We start from the raw sequence: 18,174 nt of genomic DNA, 5'->3' as shown, positions 1-18,174 counted from the left end.
TGAAAGGCAAAGTTTTTATTTTGATAAGCAGAAAATGTCGACAGCACTGTAAAGAAGGACAAGCTTCGGCTTAGAAAACAAAAACAAAACAAAACAAGAGGGTGCATCACATAGGTCAAAGTGATTAATAATGGACTCAATAGTATAATCATGTCATTAATGGGAAATGTACTAATATTCTCTCTAATTCAGCTCATTTGGTGTCGTTTACTAGTTCAATGTTTACAAAAAACAATCCATTTACAAACTTTCCCCCAGTGAAGCAAAATATGGTGCATATTAACCTTTAAAAGACGGATGAGTGCATAAAAGCACAAAAATAAAAACACATCACACTCCACCGATCAGATTGGAAGGTGCTGCTCCCTAAATATGACATACGTCTATGCCATTAGCAAATGATATAAAATCATGTAAAATGTATGTGTGACAGTCTGAAGGACAGCAACAGGTTCCATGGTTGATGGGAAAACAAAACCGTTAACATCATTTTTGTGTGCTTAGTAAGTAATGTAAATTGTACGTCAAGGGTGACAGTTCCCGTCAACATTACTGCCTGAGGAAAAATATGTTACATCACACCAATATGTAAATCCGTGTTGGCCGACAAGTTAAGTGTTAACGGTGGCGCTGCGCTGAATGGGCGTGGAAACCTCGAAAACACGGGAGGTTTACCAATTAGCCCTTTTCATAATGTCAGACACCTTCCATTCAATGCAATGGCCAAAGGACAAGAAGCATCCGATGCCATAGACAGAGACTAACACCCCACTGTTTTCTATGGAAATCGGTAGTCCTTTTCCCTGCTTTGTCTCAAAACAGGAACTTGTTTGACATAATTGTGAAAAAAGGCTAATAGACTGGAGTTAAGAGTTCTTAACTTTACACTAACAATAAATGTTTCAAGAATAGATATCCCTGTAGATTGCACAAGAAGGAATAAGACAGGGCCTGGAAATAATAATAACAATAATAATAATCATATAAAAATGCTCTACAAGTTATTTTTTTCTTACTCTTCCCAGAGAGATGAATGAAACAAAACGAAAAGAATTTCAAAACCTCTGACAGTTGCCCACTATAGTCAGTTAACACAATGCAGTTTGGCACTGCAAGACAACAATCTCCATCTCGAAAACATGTCACATACACCGTCAGAGGGGGCGTGGGGAGTGGGGGCGTTCATTTCATGTCATAACTGCTCTGCCATGATAACACAGAACAGTCTTTACAGACCTCCCTTCAAATGTTTAGCTCGCAAGAGGTTAATGACTGATTCATCCGAGTTACCTTCAACCAGAGGCTTCCAACAGGGGGAAGTGAGAGAGTGATGTCAGAGAAACCGGTCTTCCAGAAGATTTTTTTTTTTATTATGCAGTTTTGGAAACTTGCTGATCCATGTGGTCCTTCATGATGGTGATCTGTCTCTCTTTCTCTCTACCACTGTCTCCTTCTTTCTCACCCTCTCTCCTCTCGTGTGATGAGAGGATGAGAGAGAGGGCCGCTGTCTCTAGTCGTCCGCCTGCAGCATCTCCTCAATCTCTTTGTCCCAGTTATCGTCCCGATTCTCAGTGTCGGCTACCACCTCGTACTCCTGCAGCTCCTGCTGTAGCTCTCTCTCCCAATCAGCTGTCTCCTCTGGAAGGGGGGAAAGAAGGGGAGAGAGAGAGAGAGAGAGAGAGAGAGAGAGAGAGAGAGAGAGAGAGAGAGAGAGAGAGAGAGAGAGAGATGGGAAGAAAGAGACAGAAAGAGAGGAAGAAAGAGAGATAGAAATAGATACAGGGAGAGAGAGAGGAAGAGGGAGAGAGAGAGGAAGAGGGAGAGAGAGAGAGAGAGAGAGAGAGAGAGAGAGAGAGAGAGAGAGAGAGAGAGAGAGAGAGAGAGAGAGAGAGAGAAAGATCGAGAGAGAGAGAGAGAGAGAGTAAGAACCAGAGCGAGAGTAAGAGTGAGAGCGAGAGAGAGTGCCAGAGAGAGGGCAAGTTAAAATATGTGCACATCCATTTAAAAGTAAACACAGGTGCTGGGTAAACTTATTACACAGTACAGGAGACGCAAGGGCTCTCTCCATTATATGTATTCTAATGAACGGCGGGCAAAATTGACAGACCTGCCAAGTTACAGTGAATTAGATTTTGTAGAGCAAACAGATTTGTTTACACTCTCCATGTCTTATACTGCGTTTCTGTTTCTGTTTTGGTGATATAATGTGGCACTGCTCTGTATTGTGACTGGACAACTGGGTCTTGCTTGACTAGTGGGCACTCGCCTCACAATGTGGTTTTGATGCGATATAAATTTGCAAAAACTACCAGACTGCACCTCGGACACAGCAAGGCCCTAAGACAGTATGATGCAAAGTTTGCATCGCATACCTGTGGATCACGGGCATAAAGGTGTGCTTCTGGGAAGCAGAGTACCGTCTCGGGGGGAGGCACCAAGGTTGTGATACGGAGGAGATACCTTGTCCAAGGGCACTGCAGCCATGGGGTGTGGGAGTTGGGAGACTGTACACTTGCTCCCCACTGGTAACGGTGAGATTTGAACCAGCAAGAGTGCGATTCGGGGTAGCAGCTTACCGTCTTGGGGGGAGGCACCAAGAGTGCGATTCGGGGTAGCAGCTTACCGTCTTGGGGGGAGGCACCAAGAGTGTCCCTGTGTCTCAATCCACGCACTTGTGCACTATGTTTCAATGCATAGGGAGTCAGTGCACTGAAAGCGCCCGGATGATCCCCTAACAATGGGGGAAATCGTAGTGATTGAACGATGGATACTGCATGCACTAAACAGATGCCATGTTGACAGTGAAACGGAAGAAACGTGGCGTTCGATTAAGTAGAAAAGTGTGGCCAACAGTCTCCAAATTCACCTTTGGCTAGGGCCCACCCTAAAATGCTATTTGACCAATCACAGCGCAGCAAAGGGAGAAGGTCGGACAGAACTCGGACAGTTTGACAGCGCTCCGTTGAACTCAATGCAGAAATTGTATGTTTTCAAGTCGTTTTTAGCAAGATAATACGGTCATATTATAATTAAAAAATATGATTGGAAATTGTGCCTGGGGTATTCATAACAAATGTGTAAGTTTCCCCGCTAGGTAACCGCTTTCCCCTTTCCCTAAAACCGGTCTAATGCTTACTGGCAGCTGGATAGTCGGCCTTGAAGGGTCTCGGCATCCTCACACTCGACTAGAAAGCACACGGATCAAAAACATGGCTCTACTTTGTGTGCTACAATCATGCCACCATCTCATTCGTGTCACTTTTCAGTAAGATTGTAAGCAAACCACAAACCTGTTTCAGAGTAGGATTTTGGATTTCTGACCTAATTGATGAAGAAACACCGCTAGCAAAGTTAACTATTGGTCACGTCAGGATTGTTTTGACTAGCAGCTGATGGACGTGATTTTGATAGGCTACTGAGGATATAAACGCCAAACGTTTGTTACACATTGATGTGGTAGCTTTGAAGATGACTACAGCCATCACGTTGTGTGATTTCGTTTTCGTCTAGCAAGTTTGAGTCAGGGCTCAAAGATATGCGAGTTAGCTTACCATGGTGCTGGTTACAATGCCTATCGATACCCAGGTGAGAATATGAGAGCCCATAACAGCTTAACAGCTGTGATGCATGACAGTTCAGGAAATAAATACTTGCATTCACAATACTATGAATGGAGGTTTTTTTATTTATTAGGCGTGAATAACTGCTGCGATTTGCAGTCACTGCATAAATCACGTTGATATTTCAGCATTGAAAGTTAATCTGGCCGACCTAGCAACTGTAACTAATGAGGGCGGGGCTTGGCCAAAGGCGAATTCTGTGAATTCAGTAAGCTGAGACACCAACCTTTTCATGCCAAGCCAAGTGTTGTATGCGTGATAGTTGCCCTTTGGGGTGAAGGAAATGTAAATACAAGCAGGAGACGCTGTGCATTGTAAACAGTAGCCAACCGATATTTTGGCGAGCTAATGCTATGCTCAGCCGTCACTTCCAACGAGGGCACAGTGCATAGTGTGCACTGTGCACTAACCGTCAGTGCACTGACACAAGACCGTGGATTGAGACATAGGGTGTGATTCGAGGTAGCAGCTTACCGTCTTGGGGGGAGGCACCAAGAGTGTGATTCGGGGTAGCACAGCTTACCGTCTTGGGGGGAGGCACCAAGAGTGTGATTCGGGGTAGCAACTTACCGTCTTGGGGGGAGGCACCAAGAGTGTGATTCGGGGTAGCAACTTACCGTCTTGGGGGGAGGCACCAAGAGTGTGATTCAGGGGAGTAGCTTACCGTCTTGGGGGGAGGCACCAAGAGTGTGATTCGGGGTAGCAACTTACCGTCTTGGGGGGAGGCACCAAGAGTGTGATTCGGGGTAGCAACTTACCGTCTTGGGGGGAGGCACCAAGAGTGTGATTCGGGGTAGCAACTTACCGTCTTGGGGGGAGGCACCAAGAGTGTGATTCGGGGTAGCAACTTACCGTCTTGGGGGGAGGCACCGTCCTTCTTGTCCAGCGCCAGGTGCTCCATCTCCTTCCTCATTTCCTCCTGGTCGATGCTGCACGAGTCAAAGGCGTCGCTCACAAACTCAGACACGCCGGGGCTGGTGGAGATCTCCTCTTCGTCCTGCAGAGCACACAAGTCAGGAATCAAAAATCGGGTGTAAACAAACAGCATTTCAACAAACAATCAGCATTCCAAACAAAGAATCTAAATTAGATGCTTCAGACGTTCCAACACAAAGACGTTTAATTTCTGTGTATAACTCGCTTCTTACGTTTTTAGTAATACACACTTGTGTCTGGCAGCGCGATGAACGCGCACATTGGCCAGTGGTGTTGCTGCGGTAACCAGTGCATACAAATAATGAATTGCATAAGCTAGGTCTGATGAGTCTCATGTATCATGCGAAGAGAAGACATGTATCATACAATGGGTTATGCAACATAAGTATAATGGGAAAACTGCTTTTATACAGCCCAATTAGCATATGTGCCATATATTATAACAATGAGAATATGAATTGTCATACAACTATTACACATGATATTAGTGCTATATGAGAACAGTGTTGGAGTAGCACAATTTGGTATTCAAGTTGCAGCTGAAAGCCATCAAGGTATTTTTATGGAAATATAATTTTGCTTCTTTGCACTTCAGCAGGCCAGAGTTCAGTTTGCCGCCCTGCCGTACCTCATTTGCCTTTGGCTTAGCGTTGATGGCAGTGGGAGGGGTCTTCGGTCGGATGGTCTCTGCAAAAATAAAACAGCCCAGTTATAAAAGCAGTAAAAACAATTTCTGGAGGTCTGTATTACCATGGCACTGTACAGTCAAACAAAGTGAGCTACATGTAATAAAACGTTTCAATGGTTCATCATCGACTTGTAACGAGTGAAAGGCATCGATAAATTCAATTTTGACGCCTGTCACATGACAAGCCACAACCACAGGGTGTCTTGAAAAGTGTACACACACTTGAAATTATTGTTAACACTGGTGTTTTCACATACTGTATGTTTCAAGTGTAACAGAATGTACTAACGTGAGTCAGTTTGTTTGTTCATTTGTTTACTTGTTCACTGCCTGTTTGAAAATCCATTCTGTTCAATGCGACTCACATACAATTCTCTTGGAATTTTTGTGCAATCTAAATATCTGAATTCACTTTCAGTGACTGTTGCAGGTCTCTTACAGCCGACTTCAGACATCAGTTTGAAAAATAGGCAGTGACAAACCAATAAAGCCTATGTCTGTAAATTCTGTTACATTTTAGACATTGCATGAATTCCAACAAGCTACATTACGGTGATTAAAAGTACATATTTTTGGCCATTCAGTACATAACCGCACTTAACATCTTTGAAAGAGCAGAGCGTCTTTCTGAATCTACAATGTATCAAGGCATTCCTTTCCAATATCCGGTTGCATGCCAGGATTTTCTTGAAGGCGCGGTGGCAGGACCCCGCCAACCAAGCAGACCCCTGGGGGCCCAGCCCCCAAGTTGGGAACCAATCATTTAAATCACACTATGTGTTATAATAGTACAATTGACCTGGCTGCTGCCTAGGACCCAAACTCTCTCCTTAATAATGTAACCAGAGATGCAAAGACAGTGCCACCCCCTCTGTCAAAACATTTTTTTCCCCAGGAGTGTAACCGTATCACAGTTCCCTGTAAATAACTGCATTCACACCTAAAAAACACACTGCAGTAGGCCTAATAATAATGCAGTCATACGCTAGCCTACTGCACTGAAACAGCAGGTTTCTTTATATTGCAGTACAACAGTTTTAAGGAGGCCAACAAATTATGTTTAATGGTACAAAAAGGCACAAAATAAGAATATGAATTTAAAATATGAATGGGTAGGCTATTTGGATATATATAGGCCTATAAGCAAAATCACACCATAGCCAGTTATTTTACATTTAAATGTAGTATATTTCTCATACTTCAGTGTTTTCAATGGTAGATGTTCAGCCCAAAAGCCCAATTCAATAGCTACTGTAGCACAGTCCCTGTTGCTACGGCGCTTCAAGGGTTAATTTAAAACGCATGTTGGATAACCGTGAGAGGGACGCTGACAGTCAAAAACAATACTAGACCGCTGGAAGGACGTGCAAGGATACCGTTCTTTTATGCGTTGTTTTATGTTAAATAAACAACAGATTTTGAGAGACACACAGTAGCGTTTTGCTTTGTGCACGGACACAAGGGGGAATAATAGTAGGATTTTTTTGGATAACACGTGTATGCACTGCAGAAGCGCTTTAAGGACAATCACTCGCAGGACAGTCGGGACGAGTGAACACGTTTTAGCCTACTGAATGGTTATTTACCAAGATGATGAAGCATATGGAAAATATTTTATCATATCAAGACCCATATGTGTATTATGTGGCCCTAGGCTAATTTAACATATCCTAAACGTTGAGGCAACACACCGTTTCTTTCTAATAATAGCCTAGGCCTACTTTGAACACAATGTAGACTATCGTTTGTTGCGGTTCTCCCCTTTTATTTTATAATATCAAGACAGAGTATCACTGCTTAGCCATGCAGAGAGCTTAGACTTATAACAACTTCGACATTTGGAACAACTATCCGAAGTGGGCACGCATAGTTAATAGTTCTCTCGGTCAGGCTTGGATGATGTTTTAGCGCATGTAACATGATGGCAGATCACAGAACTTTACGCAGTAGCACAATGACTAGAAAGCGGCATATTTCCTTTCTTTGGTTGAAAATTCCTCCTGTTTTAGCCTACATTGCATCAGGTCTTAGGTAAATGGAGGAAATCAAATAGTTATTTGCTTTTAATTGAGAACTAGTTTTACGGTGATGGCTTTTAGCAAACACAAAATTACTTTTGGACATAACTAATGCCATGGCTGCAGCCAGGAGGCCCCCACCTGCCAGGGGCCCCTAACTGGCCAAAAGTTAGTCTGAAATCTAATGCAGAGCTCACAGAGATGACTAAAAACCGTCAAAATCCATGAAAAAGTGTTAAGTTTGGCAGAAGGGCCTGTGCTGGCATTGATCTGGCTTTCTTGTACAAATAAATACAGACAGGACGCCGATACTCTGAAAGCGGTCCCAAAATCATAGCGTTACGGCCATAACGGGCCATAGCCTAACGCAAGTTTGCGCTTCCTAGAACCCTGACAGGACTCCGAATTTTTCCGAGGTGTGGCGGGCCACAGCGAAGGAGTGGCGTCCCGCCACGGTGAAATGAATGTAGCGGAAACCCTGCATGCATAAAAAGAAAACTTCATTGTATTCTTCTTTTCTGTTCCCCTCCTTCTCTCCCTCTTTATACCCTCAAACCTCACTGCATGTCATGTTTTATTATGTCAAATTAATGCATGTGACTGACGAATTATAAAATCATTGAATCATTGTTCAACTTCCTGGACAAGGATGAAAGTATTGAAGTAAGTGTTTGAGTATGGAATGGCAAAGCCATATAGATGAAAAGACAAGAGCAGCAAAATTGAGAGGTCACTTCGCCGAGTGCAGAAGAGCTAAAACTACTCTGGGGTACATTTCTCGAAACCATAGTTGCTAACTACGTTAGCTACTTTGTTGTTTGCAAGGCAATTTCCCAATGGTAACAACCCAAGTTGCTAACTGCTAACAACTGGACTTGTGAGAAATGCACCCCTGGAGTGCATTTCTCGAAACCATAGTTGCTAACTACGTTAGCTACTTTGTTGTGTGTGATGCCATTTCCCATTGACAACTACCTAAGTTGCTAACTGGCTAACAACTACACTTTAGAGAAATGCACCCCAGAATTGCTTTGGAGCCCTGTATTGCAGTACCTGGGATGTCTCCTGTGGAGCTGGTCTCACTCTTCTCCTCTTCTCGCTTCTCTGCAGCCTGCTGCTGAGCTGCCAGGGCAGTGAGCTGTGCAGACTGCTTGATCAGCGACACGCGGTAGAAGTAATTCCTCCAGAACACATCCTCCTTCACACTTTAGGGGGAAAAAAAACAAAATCAACAAAACAGTACTCAAATTAAAGCAAGAAACAGCACAACAGTGCAGATCTCAACGCTTGACTTAAAAGGTCACAGGTAAGCACTGCTTTAAGCCTTGATTGTCACATACTTGCCTTGACATTTAAAAAAAAAAATGTTGACAGCGCTACCACCAACTTCAAAACACCGAGGACACAGAATCTTTGTGATCTTGTACTTATCTATTACACTGGGACTACAGAGGAATGGTAACCATGGTAGAAAGTCAACGTGTTTGTCTCTCCAGCATAGTAAACAATGTATTTGCTTAACTCCTTTCTAGCAGCAGCAGTAACAACAACACTAGATTACATTGGACTTAGTATTCACTTTCATCCAAAATTACCCAGAAAGTAGGACACAAGACCTACAAAACAGGACATACGACAAGCCACAAATGTGTGCAGGGACACAGAACAAGTAAGACATAGAAGGGTTAGGTCCAGGGTCGGATTAACACACAGGCTAGATATGGCTGCAGCCTAGAGGCCCCCGCCTGCCAGGGGCCCCTAACTGGCCAAAAGTTAGAAATGACCGAATTGTGACAAGAAGCAAAATTGAAAAATCCATCTGTCGTGTTGAGCACACTTAGTTAGATAAGTTATCCCTTAACTCCTAGCTTGTAATTATGGCACTATCAATGTAAATTTCTCACAAAATTTGCCTTCCGGGGGCACCACAGCAACCTAGGGGGCAACCTTGTAGCCTAGGGGCCCCAGACCATGTCAGTCATGCGCTGGTTAGGTCAACCAACAAACAGGAAAGTTTTGGTAAATGGAGTTACTCGTTAGCCTGGTCTTACCATACCCCTGTTTTAATATTTATTTATTTTTGTATAGTGAGGCTGGAACTGGCCAGTTGAGAATTGAATACTGGTGGGAGCCGTGAACGCTGTTTAAGTTTCAAAAGTGCACCTGATTTTTATACAATCACTTAGGTTTGGTCATGATAGGTAATCTGCTCGTAGGCCTATGATGTTTTCTGATAACACGAGTAGCCTAATCTTGTCCCAGAAGACCCAACCCAGACAAAATGTGTGGGGAAATGTGAATTGACTGGAAGTTTACGGGTGGCAAGTTCAAGTTAGTTACTTTTGTTATGAAAGTACTGACTCAATAGTTTCACGCCCGGGCGGTCGGTCGGGGGTTGTACTTATGTCTTACGTCATTTGATAATCAAACAAAGGGTTAGGGTTAAGGTTAGTGTCGGCTGTCACGGCGACGAACCAATTTGACGTAAAACGTCCGGGCCGACCGGGCGTGAAACTAGTGAGTCCCTACAAAAGGGAAGCACTCACTGTTTGGGCACCAGGTCAAAGCGCATGCGATTGAGCAGCTCATCCTCCTGCAACATCACCAGGGCAATCGGGAACATCTGATCGAAGTCGAAATGAAACTGAACGCCGGCAGGTGGATCACGTAGAAAGTTCCTTTTGTCCTGCAAAGATCCAAGACAGAGTTTACATACCAAATACAATGTACAAAAACATAACTTTTGTTCAAATACAGTTTGTAGTCAGAAAGCATTCTAGCCCAAATAGTCAGCATATAGGTTAAAACATGCTTTGTAGTCGTGTGCATGATCTCCCCCCCAATCACAAATGCACTCTGAACGTACACATGTATGCAATGTTTTCTCAAAAGCACAATGACAGTCTTGTCATCGAGATACATACCGCTGATAAGGCCAAGATTTGCTGCTGGATGGTCTCTTCCTCGTTGTATCCAACCCATGGCGGCACAGCGACGTCTGAGATTAAAAGAAAACAATGTTCCATTTGACAGAAATGAAGGTGCCATTGTTTTACGGTGTATAGGTAATTGAATAAGCAAGCATGCAGAAAGTAGATCTAACCAGTTCTTCTTGCATTCTTCTCTTGGACAAACTTCTGTTGCTCCTTCTGAAAATCTCCCAGAATGGTCTGTGAAGCAAACACGCTTACATATTTAATACATTTCATTCGGAGAGAATTGACACTTGCACTTCAGAAATCAAGCAATATCTGGCCTTTTAACACGTATGACAGTTTGGAAACATGAAATTACCTTATCGATGATGCCATCAATTTTCCCTTCCTCCACACTTTTCTTGATCGTCTGTGCTGTCTCGCTTACAGATTCGGTGATCTTCTTAGTAGCACTGCTGGCGAAGTTGAGAATATAACCTAAAACAACACATGGGTAAACAAACAAATCAACAGGCTCAAGATAAGCGAACCTTGGCAACTTAAGCTAGCCATTGCTACGTTAGCTGTTGTTGCAGAAGCGTCAAATGGCGAGAAGCTAATATACAGCTTAAAAACCCTCATGGGCTAATTGACAACTGTAGTTTAATTAGCGTTTGGCATGACTACTAAGATAGGACACATTGCCTTGCATTAGCAGAGCAATCGAGTTTCTTACACGGATATGTGGCGTAAGGATGGCTCTGCTATGGCTAGCTAGCCAGTTTCTGTTGAAACATGAAAATGTCCTGAAAGAACTTCATGTCAGTACTTTTCGATCATGTAGGCTACAATAAACGTGCGGTCTTACCACTAAATCCCTTTGTTAGTTGCATCTGTTGGTCGCCGTTTTCTTCATTCTGATCTGTAATTAATTTTTGCTTCATATCTTCTGAGTCCTGCACATCAGGTGAAGTTTCCTCCTCTTTTTCGACAACATCGGTGGACTGATCAACTTCTTCGTTTGTTGATTTCGGGCCATCAAGGCCTAGCCAAGTACCCCAACCTTTGAACATCTTGAGGCTTTGGGAGTTTTTTTTAAACAAAGGAAAATGTGATTATGTCCATCAAAACATACAGCAAACACACATCGCGTTACGCCATGATCAGCTTTGAGGCAGCCAAACATTGAACGTCATCAGAAGATCTCACTTCCGCGTTGATAGTTATTTCGTTGTTTGGGTCCTTTTGCTTGCCGTCCTCCTGCAGTTGTCATGGAAATGACTTGAATTAACCGCCGGAGAAAGCCATGCCAGGCCCATGTCTGTTAGATCCACCTTTTTTGTCTGTGGCAAAGGCAAAACTGCTGGTAAGGCCTAGCCAAGGAAAGTTTTGGGTTTTACAGAATGTGAAACTACTCCTTGTTTTTATTTTTGCATACCCGATGTGAGAAGGGCATTTGCCCAGGGGCCAAGGCCCTTCCGTATTGTGGTGGGGGCCCTAATGTCTTGACCTTGTGGCACTGGCTATTAATGCAGCCTACGTGTACCGGTATGTGTGTGTGTGTTCTTGCACACTCTCTCACACACACTCTTTCTTATCTGACACGCACACATTCTATCTCAATGCACAAAGCTTCCTTTTCCCTGACACATGTTTCCATGTACTGTAGGTGTACACAATACACATTGCATTGTATTTTCAAGCTCAGAAAAATATGTATAGACCAGAACGCCAAAATACAGCAAAGAATAATTAGAGAATAAATTCTCTACCAGGGCCTGAGAAGTGATCAGTGCTTGCCCGAGTGTCTATCACACTGGTGTTTCTCCACACACCGTGAGCTTTGATAGATGTACAACCATTGAGAGTAAATAGAATGTGTACAACACACAACTGAGCCTGACACAAAGCTTTATCCAAGCAGCTACCAAGGAATTATGAAACAAGCTGGATCTTTGACTGCACTGTAGCAGAAGAGCATCTGGCCTACAGCTATGTTGTAAGCTTGTGTTTGCTGCACTCCAGTGGCCATTTTGAAGAACACTACCGAACAGACCTGTTGGAAAACACTTTATCATTTTTTTTTTTATTCAATTTTTTTTATTATTATCATCAATTGACACACTTAAACACATTATTTCCTGCCATTCATTTTTGATGTCATTGCCATCCTGTGTAAGTAGGGGGCTCATATACAAAAAGATATAGGGCATTTTCTGCTTTTTATTCAACATTACAAACGTTACATGTACAACGTTACATGTATGTTTAAGAATATACCAAGAATATGATAAAATTATTAAATTACCTTATAATAGCAATACATCCAACTTGTGTCAATTCATGTTAATTACATGTAACTTTTCCAGCATCTCTTTCTCAAACACACATGTATTCATACACTAGAATGCAAGCATACCAGTAACGATGCAAGACAAGGGCCAACTCTGTTTCACCATCTCTTTTCACTGTGTCAGGTGTCCCATCTGACCCTTCTGTTCACGTGCATGCCTCCCTCCAAGTTTCTCATACTCCGACTCTGTGACGAGGAATAGAGCCTCCAGCCTCCACCACCCTCAACTTCCTCCTCATCTGCCCCGTTCACAGGGCTTCCTCTCTGGCTGACCCTCTGGTGGTGACTCCCCTGATGTACCATCCTGTTCCAGTGCTTCAGTAGTAGTAGCTTCCGAAGACAGCAGCCACACAGAACAGGCTCTCCTGAGGGTGAACACACAGCAAGTCAACATGGTTGTACACACATCTCCAGCACTGCATGTCTTTTTGATTTTGATTTTTGGGGGGCTTTTCTTGTCTTTCTTAGACAGAGCAGTTTGAACAGAGACAGGAAAGCTATGGGGGAGAGAGACAGGGAAGGACAGGGAAACAACCTCGGGCTGGAATTGAACCCAGTTCTCCGGCATACCAATCAGTGCCCTCGCCGTTTGAGGCATGCCCGTGGCCATGAACAGGGCCGATCTCGAGAATGAAAAGAAGGCTCACAGTCCTTAGAGGTCTACAATATATCATTATGTGATTTTACAGTGTATTCTTACAGCTGGGTCACAGACAGTCATATAAACAACTTCAACAGCAGGGCCACAGTCTCACATATCCAACACTTCAACTTCGGAGTGTAATGTAAAGCAGTCAACGCTCACATTCATGAATATGTCCTGGGCATAGCTGTCCGTGTCCGCATCCCAGAAACAACGCGCAGCCATTCTGGAAAGAGGGGGAAAAAACGTAATGAAAATGATTTAATGATTAAATGGTTGGTAAATTAAACAATAAGAAAAACACACCACCTTTAATTTCGCCTCTACCTTCCTTGGTCTATGCACAGTAGCCAATTGTTTTATTCTGCTAATCTAGCTGTTTTTTTTTTTTTTTTAAATACCCAAACTTGTTTGGCAAGTAAACAAACAAAACAATTTAAACCTTGTTGTGAAGTTGTGTTTTTTCCTGCTTCAGTAATGTCCCATTTAAGACACCTAAAAACAAGTAGATCTGCCCAATAAGTCTTGCACATTTTGACCTACTGACCACATCTTGCCAAACTCATTGGAATAGTATAGCATGCACATCACATTACAATAGGGTTGTGGTGGCACTCACTTGACCCCCTCTCCTCGCTGTTCGCCAAGGGCCACTTGCACTACCAACTTGTAACGTTCAAAGCCAACTCCTAGATGGGGCACATTTGAAAGCAGATGATGAAGCTACATTAGTTTGTTAGTTAGTCAGTGCATTACGATAACAATCATTCATTTTATTGTTGTGGAGATTGCCACCACTCAGCTTTAAACTATTCAGTGCATTGCGATAACAATCATTCATTTTATTGTAGTGGAGATTGCCACCACTCACCTTTAAGCTTGTCTTTAATCGTGTCTGCTAACAGTTTGGATAATGTTGGGACATTTTCTGGGTCGTACTGAACACCCATAAGATGATTCCTCAGGACTTCACGAATGCACTCCTTCGCAACTGCAGCTTTGAACCTACATAGCAGGCAGAGACAGTTTATGACTTTAAGGCAGTTTTGTAAGTTAACTGTTAACTGTTTCTAAATGGCAAGTTTGAAACAACAACACAATACAACTTCACCACCCACAGTAAGCTAGTTTCCAGTGTATAAAGTTGAAGAAGAAGTAGGCCTGGCCCACAGTGAATTTACCCAATTAGGTACAGGGGAATGATTGGGGTGTAAGGTGGTGTATACAAGTGTTGCAATTAGCTGCTACATTAGTAAGAAACAGTGACAGTAGGTAAGAACCTTATGTAGACCTCCTTGGTAAGAACACTTCTAAGCTTACTACTTTCTGCTAGGTTCACACATGTGATAACCTCGCTTTGAATGAGACGGCATTTTAACTATCCAAACGAAGTGTTTACTAAAGGTACAGGTACACACGGCAACTTTTTGAGCAATGTTGCATTGTTACATCAGCATTGGGTATTCATTTTCTGATGAAATGGTTGAAAAAAGTTGTTTATGGCACCCTACGAACTCAGAAACGTTGCGCTGAAAGTTGCCCAGTGTGTCATCATCACCTTAACAGCAAAGTTCTCTTCCCTAATACAATCTCTGTTAACAGCCAGGCCTTGCTTTCAGGCAAACCAATGCCAATTTAGTTGACTGTTTCATTAACATGGTTGGTTGTCATTTCAGGCTTGATCAAGCTAACGTTAGCTTAGAAGACACGTCTTACTTGTGCTGGTAATTTGGCCTGATGAGATAACTGTTAACTCCTGTTTCGGCTCCTTCCATTACTGATGAGTTATTACATCTGAGGGGTTGACGGCAGTAACCATGTGCAAATATCAGACCTTCCACAAACCATTTGCTCTCGATTTCGAAAAATGTAAGCTAGCTTTCGTCAAATCCTCAGGGCGACAACGTTTCCTTGATACCATGGCAACCCATTTTCTTCTGTCATAGAATTTCACCTAACACAACTAGCTCAACTTCGCTGTTATCTACTACTGCCACCTACTGGTATGGCATTTCATTGACGTCAGCAACTTGTTTACTGCGTCTACCAGTAAACAACATCTCGAGGATCTTGACAGGGGCTCTATAATAATGTTTGATTGTTATAGATTTTCTGTATTTCATGGGCAGGTGATTGATTATAAAATCCAAAATATATATATATATATATATTTTTTTTTACAAAACCTTAGCAACAAAAAGGTCACATCACTGTTTAAAAAACACTCTCTAGTTTCATTTCTTTAAGTTTCATTTTTGATGAAATGGTTTGAACTGCCCACAGAACCTTTGCCCAAACACATATCTCCACACAGCTACAAAGCAAACGCATAGCCCATATGACAGCCACAGGGGAGGCTATATTGAAAAGTAAAAATTGAGCATGTCCCGTAGGGAATGGCAGGATATTTTTGAAGAGGTGACAGGGGAGCTTGTGGAAGACTATGGGGATGACTGGATTATTGAGTTTGATGATACAATTGAAGCTTACAAGCCAGCCAGAGACTGGTATCAGTACATACGTGGAGCTTTCGCAAGGTAGGCTAGCCCCCTTTATTAGTTTTAAAGACAAAATGTGTAGTCAATGTGTAAATAGGAAATAAGTGTAATCATGTGCAATGTAATGTAGTGTGAAAGAGACAAGTTTAAAGGGTTAAGACAATCTGAAGTTGTGGATGGGCAAATATGTTCTAATGATATAGGCCTATTGTTTATTTTGGTGCATTATGTGGTCACTCCAATAATCTATGTCAAGCACCTGCATCATCCCTCCGATTTAGTCAGCTGTTCTCTGCCTTTTTGCCTTTTTGGTGCTTTTCAGATTCAGATGCTCCAAGTGTGGCAAGACCTGGCCTTCCAGAAGAGTCCTGGTTGTTTTTCACTTCCGCCTAAGCAGAAAGAGTAGGAGAGGAACCGTCAAGTTTCGCCCTTTCCGTCAGGAATGCCGAACATGCCGGGATGCCGAGATGGAGAAGCCGAAGTTTGCTCCGGACAACATTGAGGCTCTGCTGCAGAAGGTGGAGGAGAGGATCCGCGTCAGGTGTTACAGGGAAAACTGGGACGATGGCCACGTGCCATTACGACCTGTTGGGAGGTCCGAGGGCCCTCACGAAGCCGCCCATTGTGAAGCCTGTAGAAGAGGTGTCTGCAGACAATCAGAGTGAAAACATTGCACCATCTGGGCTTTCATGTACTAATTCAAACAGTTACTTTCATAATTTATTCTGGCATTTCAGACAGACCCATTGACTCTCAAACAGTATTAAAAGCAGGAAAAGATTTATTTTTTAATATTTATATTTTAATTGTATAGGCCTATGTGACAAAAGAGCAATACCACCTTTTATAGTGTGTCAAACCTAGGAGGAATGAAATTTAAAATCTGTCATTTAAAATGTGCAAATAAACGGTATTTCCACCAGGAGTGTCTTTGATACATGTATGAGTTGATGCATCAGAGCAGGGGCCCATTGCACAGGAAGAGGCAGGATGCCAAGTACCAGGGCCCATCTCATTATCTGATCTCCCGTCCTTACCTTGTGCTTGTGGCCTCTTGCTTCACTGACGCCTAACTCTGTGGCGAAAGCGAAAAAGTTTCCCCACTGTCAATCTAGGCACAATCACATTTGGGGGACTTTTCACCATTTAACATTCCGATTTCAAAGGAGAAATTGACCTTTGAATTGTGCTTTTGCAAGTCATTGAATAAAACATCTATTGTCAATGATGTCCTGGGTCGCATCGCGAGGCCACAAGCACAAGGGAGGATGGGAGGTTAGATAATGAGATGGGTAGGTGTGTCGTGCTGAAACGGGGTGCAATACACCTACACCTGGTTGTTGATCACAAGTCAACTATGCATGGTTTACTTGACACATAAATACAGAGTGCTTGGAGGTTCAGTCTATGGCATATGGCCTACACCAGGGCCTAATAACACAGCTTGTGATTTGGCAAGGAAATGCAAAAATATACTGATATTCTTTGTGAGGATGTGATTGCAACACTTCCTGCTTCCAGGATGTTCGTCTACTCTAGAAGTTAATTGCAAGGCTGAAAGTGGGTAATCTTTTGTGGTTGGCTCATGGCACTAGTATGCTCTTACATTAATTTCTCCTCATATTGTATAGCTATTAGTGACAAAAATAAACAGAAACGTTGGATGATTGCCAAGAACAGCAGGCGTGTCATAAAAGATAAAACTCTTAGGACAAGGCCCACGTTAGAGAAACTTTCTGTTGATGGATCAAGTTGTAAAGCATTGCTGACGCCCTGTATGGTACGTTGGCCTATATGGTGTCATAGTAGTGTGGCACCAGTACCTCAGCTCAGCATGTAGTGTACTATATTAAGTATTTTCTATGATCAATACAGCGTTCCACCAGCAGAACAGTGAACACAATGAGGCTACAAGAAACCCACATATTGATGAGCAGAGTGGACTGGGAATGGAAATCATGATATTTCAGGTGTTTACGTAACTTTTGTTCCTTGTGGTGGTGATCATGTGACAAGTACATAGTAAACTCATTCATATGTCTCGATCATGGACAGGTTATCTGGACTTCATGAAGCAAGAACATTGTTGCACTGAAGATGCATAGAGAAAAATAAACAGATGCATGGATCCATATGGAACTGTTCAAAAGTGAAAGATTAGTCTTTTTTAGCGTACGAACCTACATTCACCTTTGAATCATGACTTCACAGTCCACATGTTTTTACATCATTTCTCTGAAGCAGCTGAACTTGCACGTCTCTGCGAGTGGGTAGAACTTTTCCAGGGCCAAGTTTAAACATTTTAATGACAAATGATGGAGCATTGAGTTTAAAGATCACTTCTTGTCTAGTCGAGTGCCTATACTACCTTTTTAAAATATTGATATTTAGCATTTTTAACATAAACTGATGTTGTATGACATTGGAGTCCAAGAATGTTTTCTATGAAGCCCTTAGAAATAGACTTAATATTTTGTCAGGGCATGCAAACACCCTCGGTTTT

General features: G+C 42.7%; 3 protein-coding genes across 4 annotated transcripts; 1 reads left to right on the top strand and 2 right to left on the bottom strand.

Annotated features, from left to right (window-relative positions):
- syap1 (synapse associated protein 1) lies at positions 1 to 11,448 on the bottom strand. Of its 2 annotated transcripts, XM_063201758.1 has the most exons (10): positions 11,387 to 11,448; positions 11,046 to 11,257; positions 10,557 to 10,675; positions 10,366 to 10,432; positions 10,187 to 10,260; positions 9,809 to 9,948; positions 8,316 to 8,467; positions 5,185 to 5,243; positions 4,473 to 4,617; positions 1 to 1,638 (listed from the first exon to the last, which is right to left on the bottom strand). In XM_063201758.1, exons 2-10 carry the CDS (start codon positions 11,248 to 11,250, stop codon positions 1,511 to 1,513), a joined length of 1,089 nt encoding a protein of 362 aa, XP_063057828.1. In that variant the 5' UTR covers positions 11,251 to 11,257; positions 11,387 to 11,448; the 3' UTR covers positions 1 to 1,510. The 2 variants fall into 2 exon arrangements, with proteins under 2 accessions (XP_063057828.1, XP_063057827.1); XM_063201757.1 differs by lacking the exon at positions 11,387 to 11,448 and having other exon boundaries at positions 11,046 to 11,380.
- Positions 11,449 to 12,380: 932 nt separating this feature from the next.
- Positions 12,381 to 15,112, bottom strand: dynlt2b (dynein light chain Tctex-type 2B). Its single transcript, XM_063201759.1, has 5 exons — positions 14,890 to 15,112; positions 14,045 to 14,178; positions 13,793 to 13,862; positions 13,336 to 13,399; positions 12,381 to 12,895 (listed from the first exon to the last, which is right to left on the bottom strand). The coding sequence occupies exons 1-5, from the start codon at positions 14,946 to 14,948 to the stop codon at positions 12,848 to 12,850; spliced, it is 375 nt and encodes a 124-aa protein (XP_063057829.1). The 5' UTR covers positions 14,949 to 15,112; the 3' UTR covers positions 12,381 to 12,847.
- A 443-nt stretch (positions 15,113 to 15,555) lies between these two features.
- Positions 15,556 to 16,887, top strand: LOC134451577 (receptor-transporting protein 3-like). Its single transcript, XM_063202082.1, has 2 exons — positions 15,556 to 15,710; positions 15,994 to 16,887. The coding sequence occupies exons 1-2, from the start codon at positions 15,556 to 15,558 to the stop codon at positions 16,334 to 16,336; spliced, it is 498 nt and encodes a 165-aa protein (XP_063058152.1). The 3' UTR covers positions 16,337 to 16,887.
- Positions 16,888 to 18,174: the final 1,287 nt, after the last annotated feature.

Source organism: Engraulis encrasicolus, chromosome 6 (assembly GCF_034702125.1).
Source record: "Engraulis encrasicolus isolate BLACKSEA-1 chromosome 6, IST_EnEncr_1.0, whole genome shotgun sequence".
Lineage (NCBI taxonomy): Eukaryota > Metazoa > Chordata > Actinopteri > Clupeiformes > Engraulidae > Engraulis > Engraulis encrasicolus.
The sequence above is the reverse complement of the archived record's forward strand: the minus strand, read 5'-3'. Positions and strand labels throughout refer to the sequence as shown.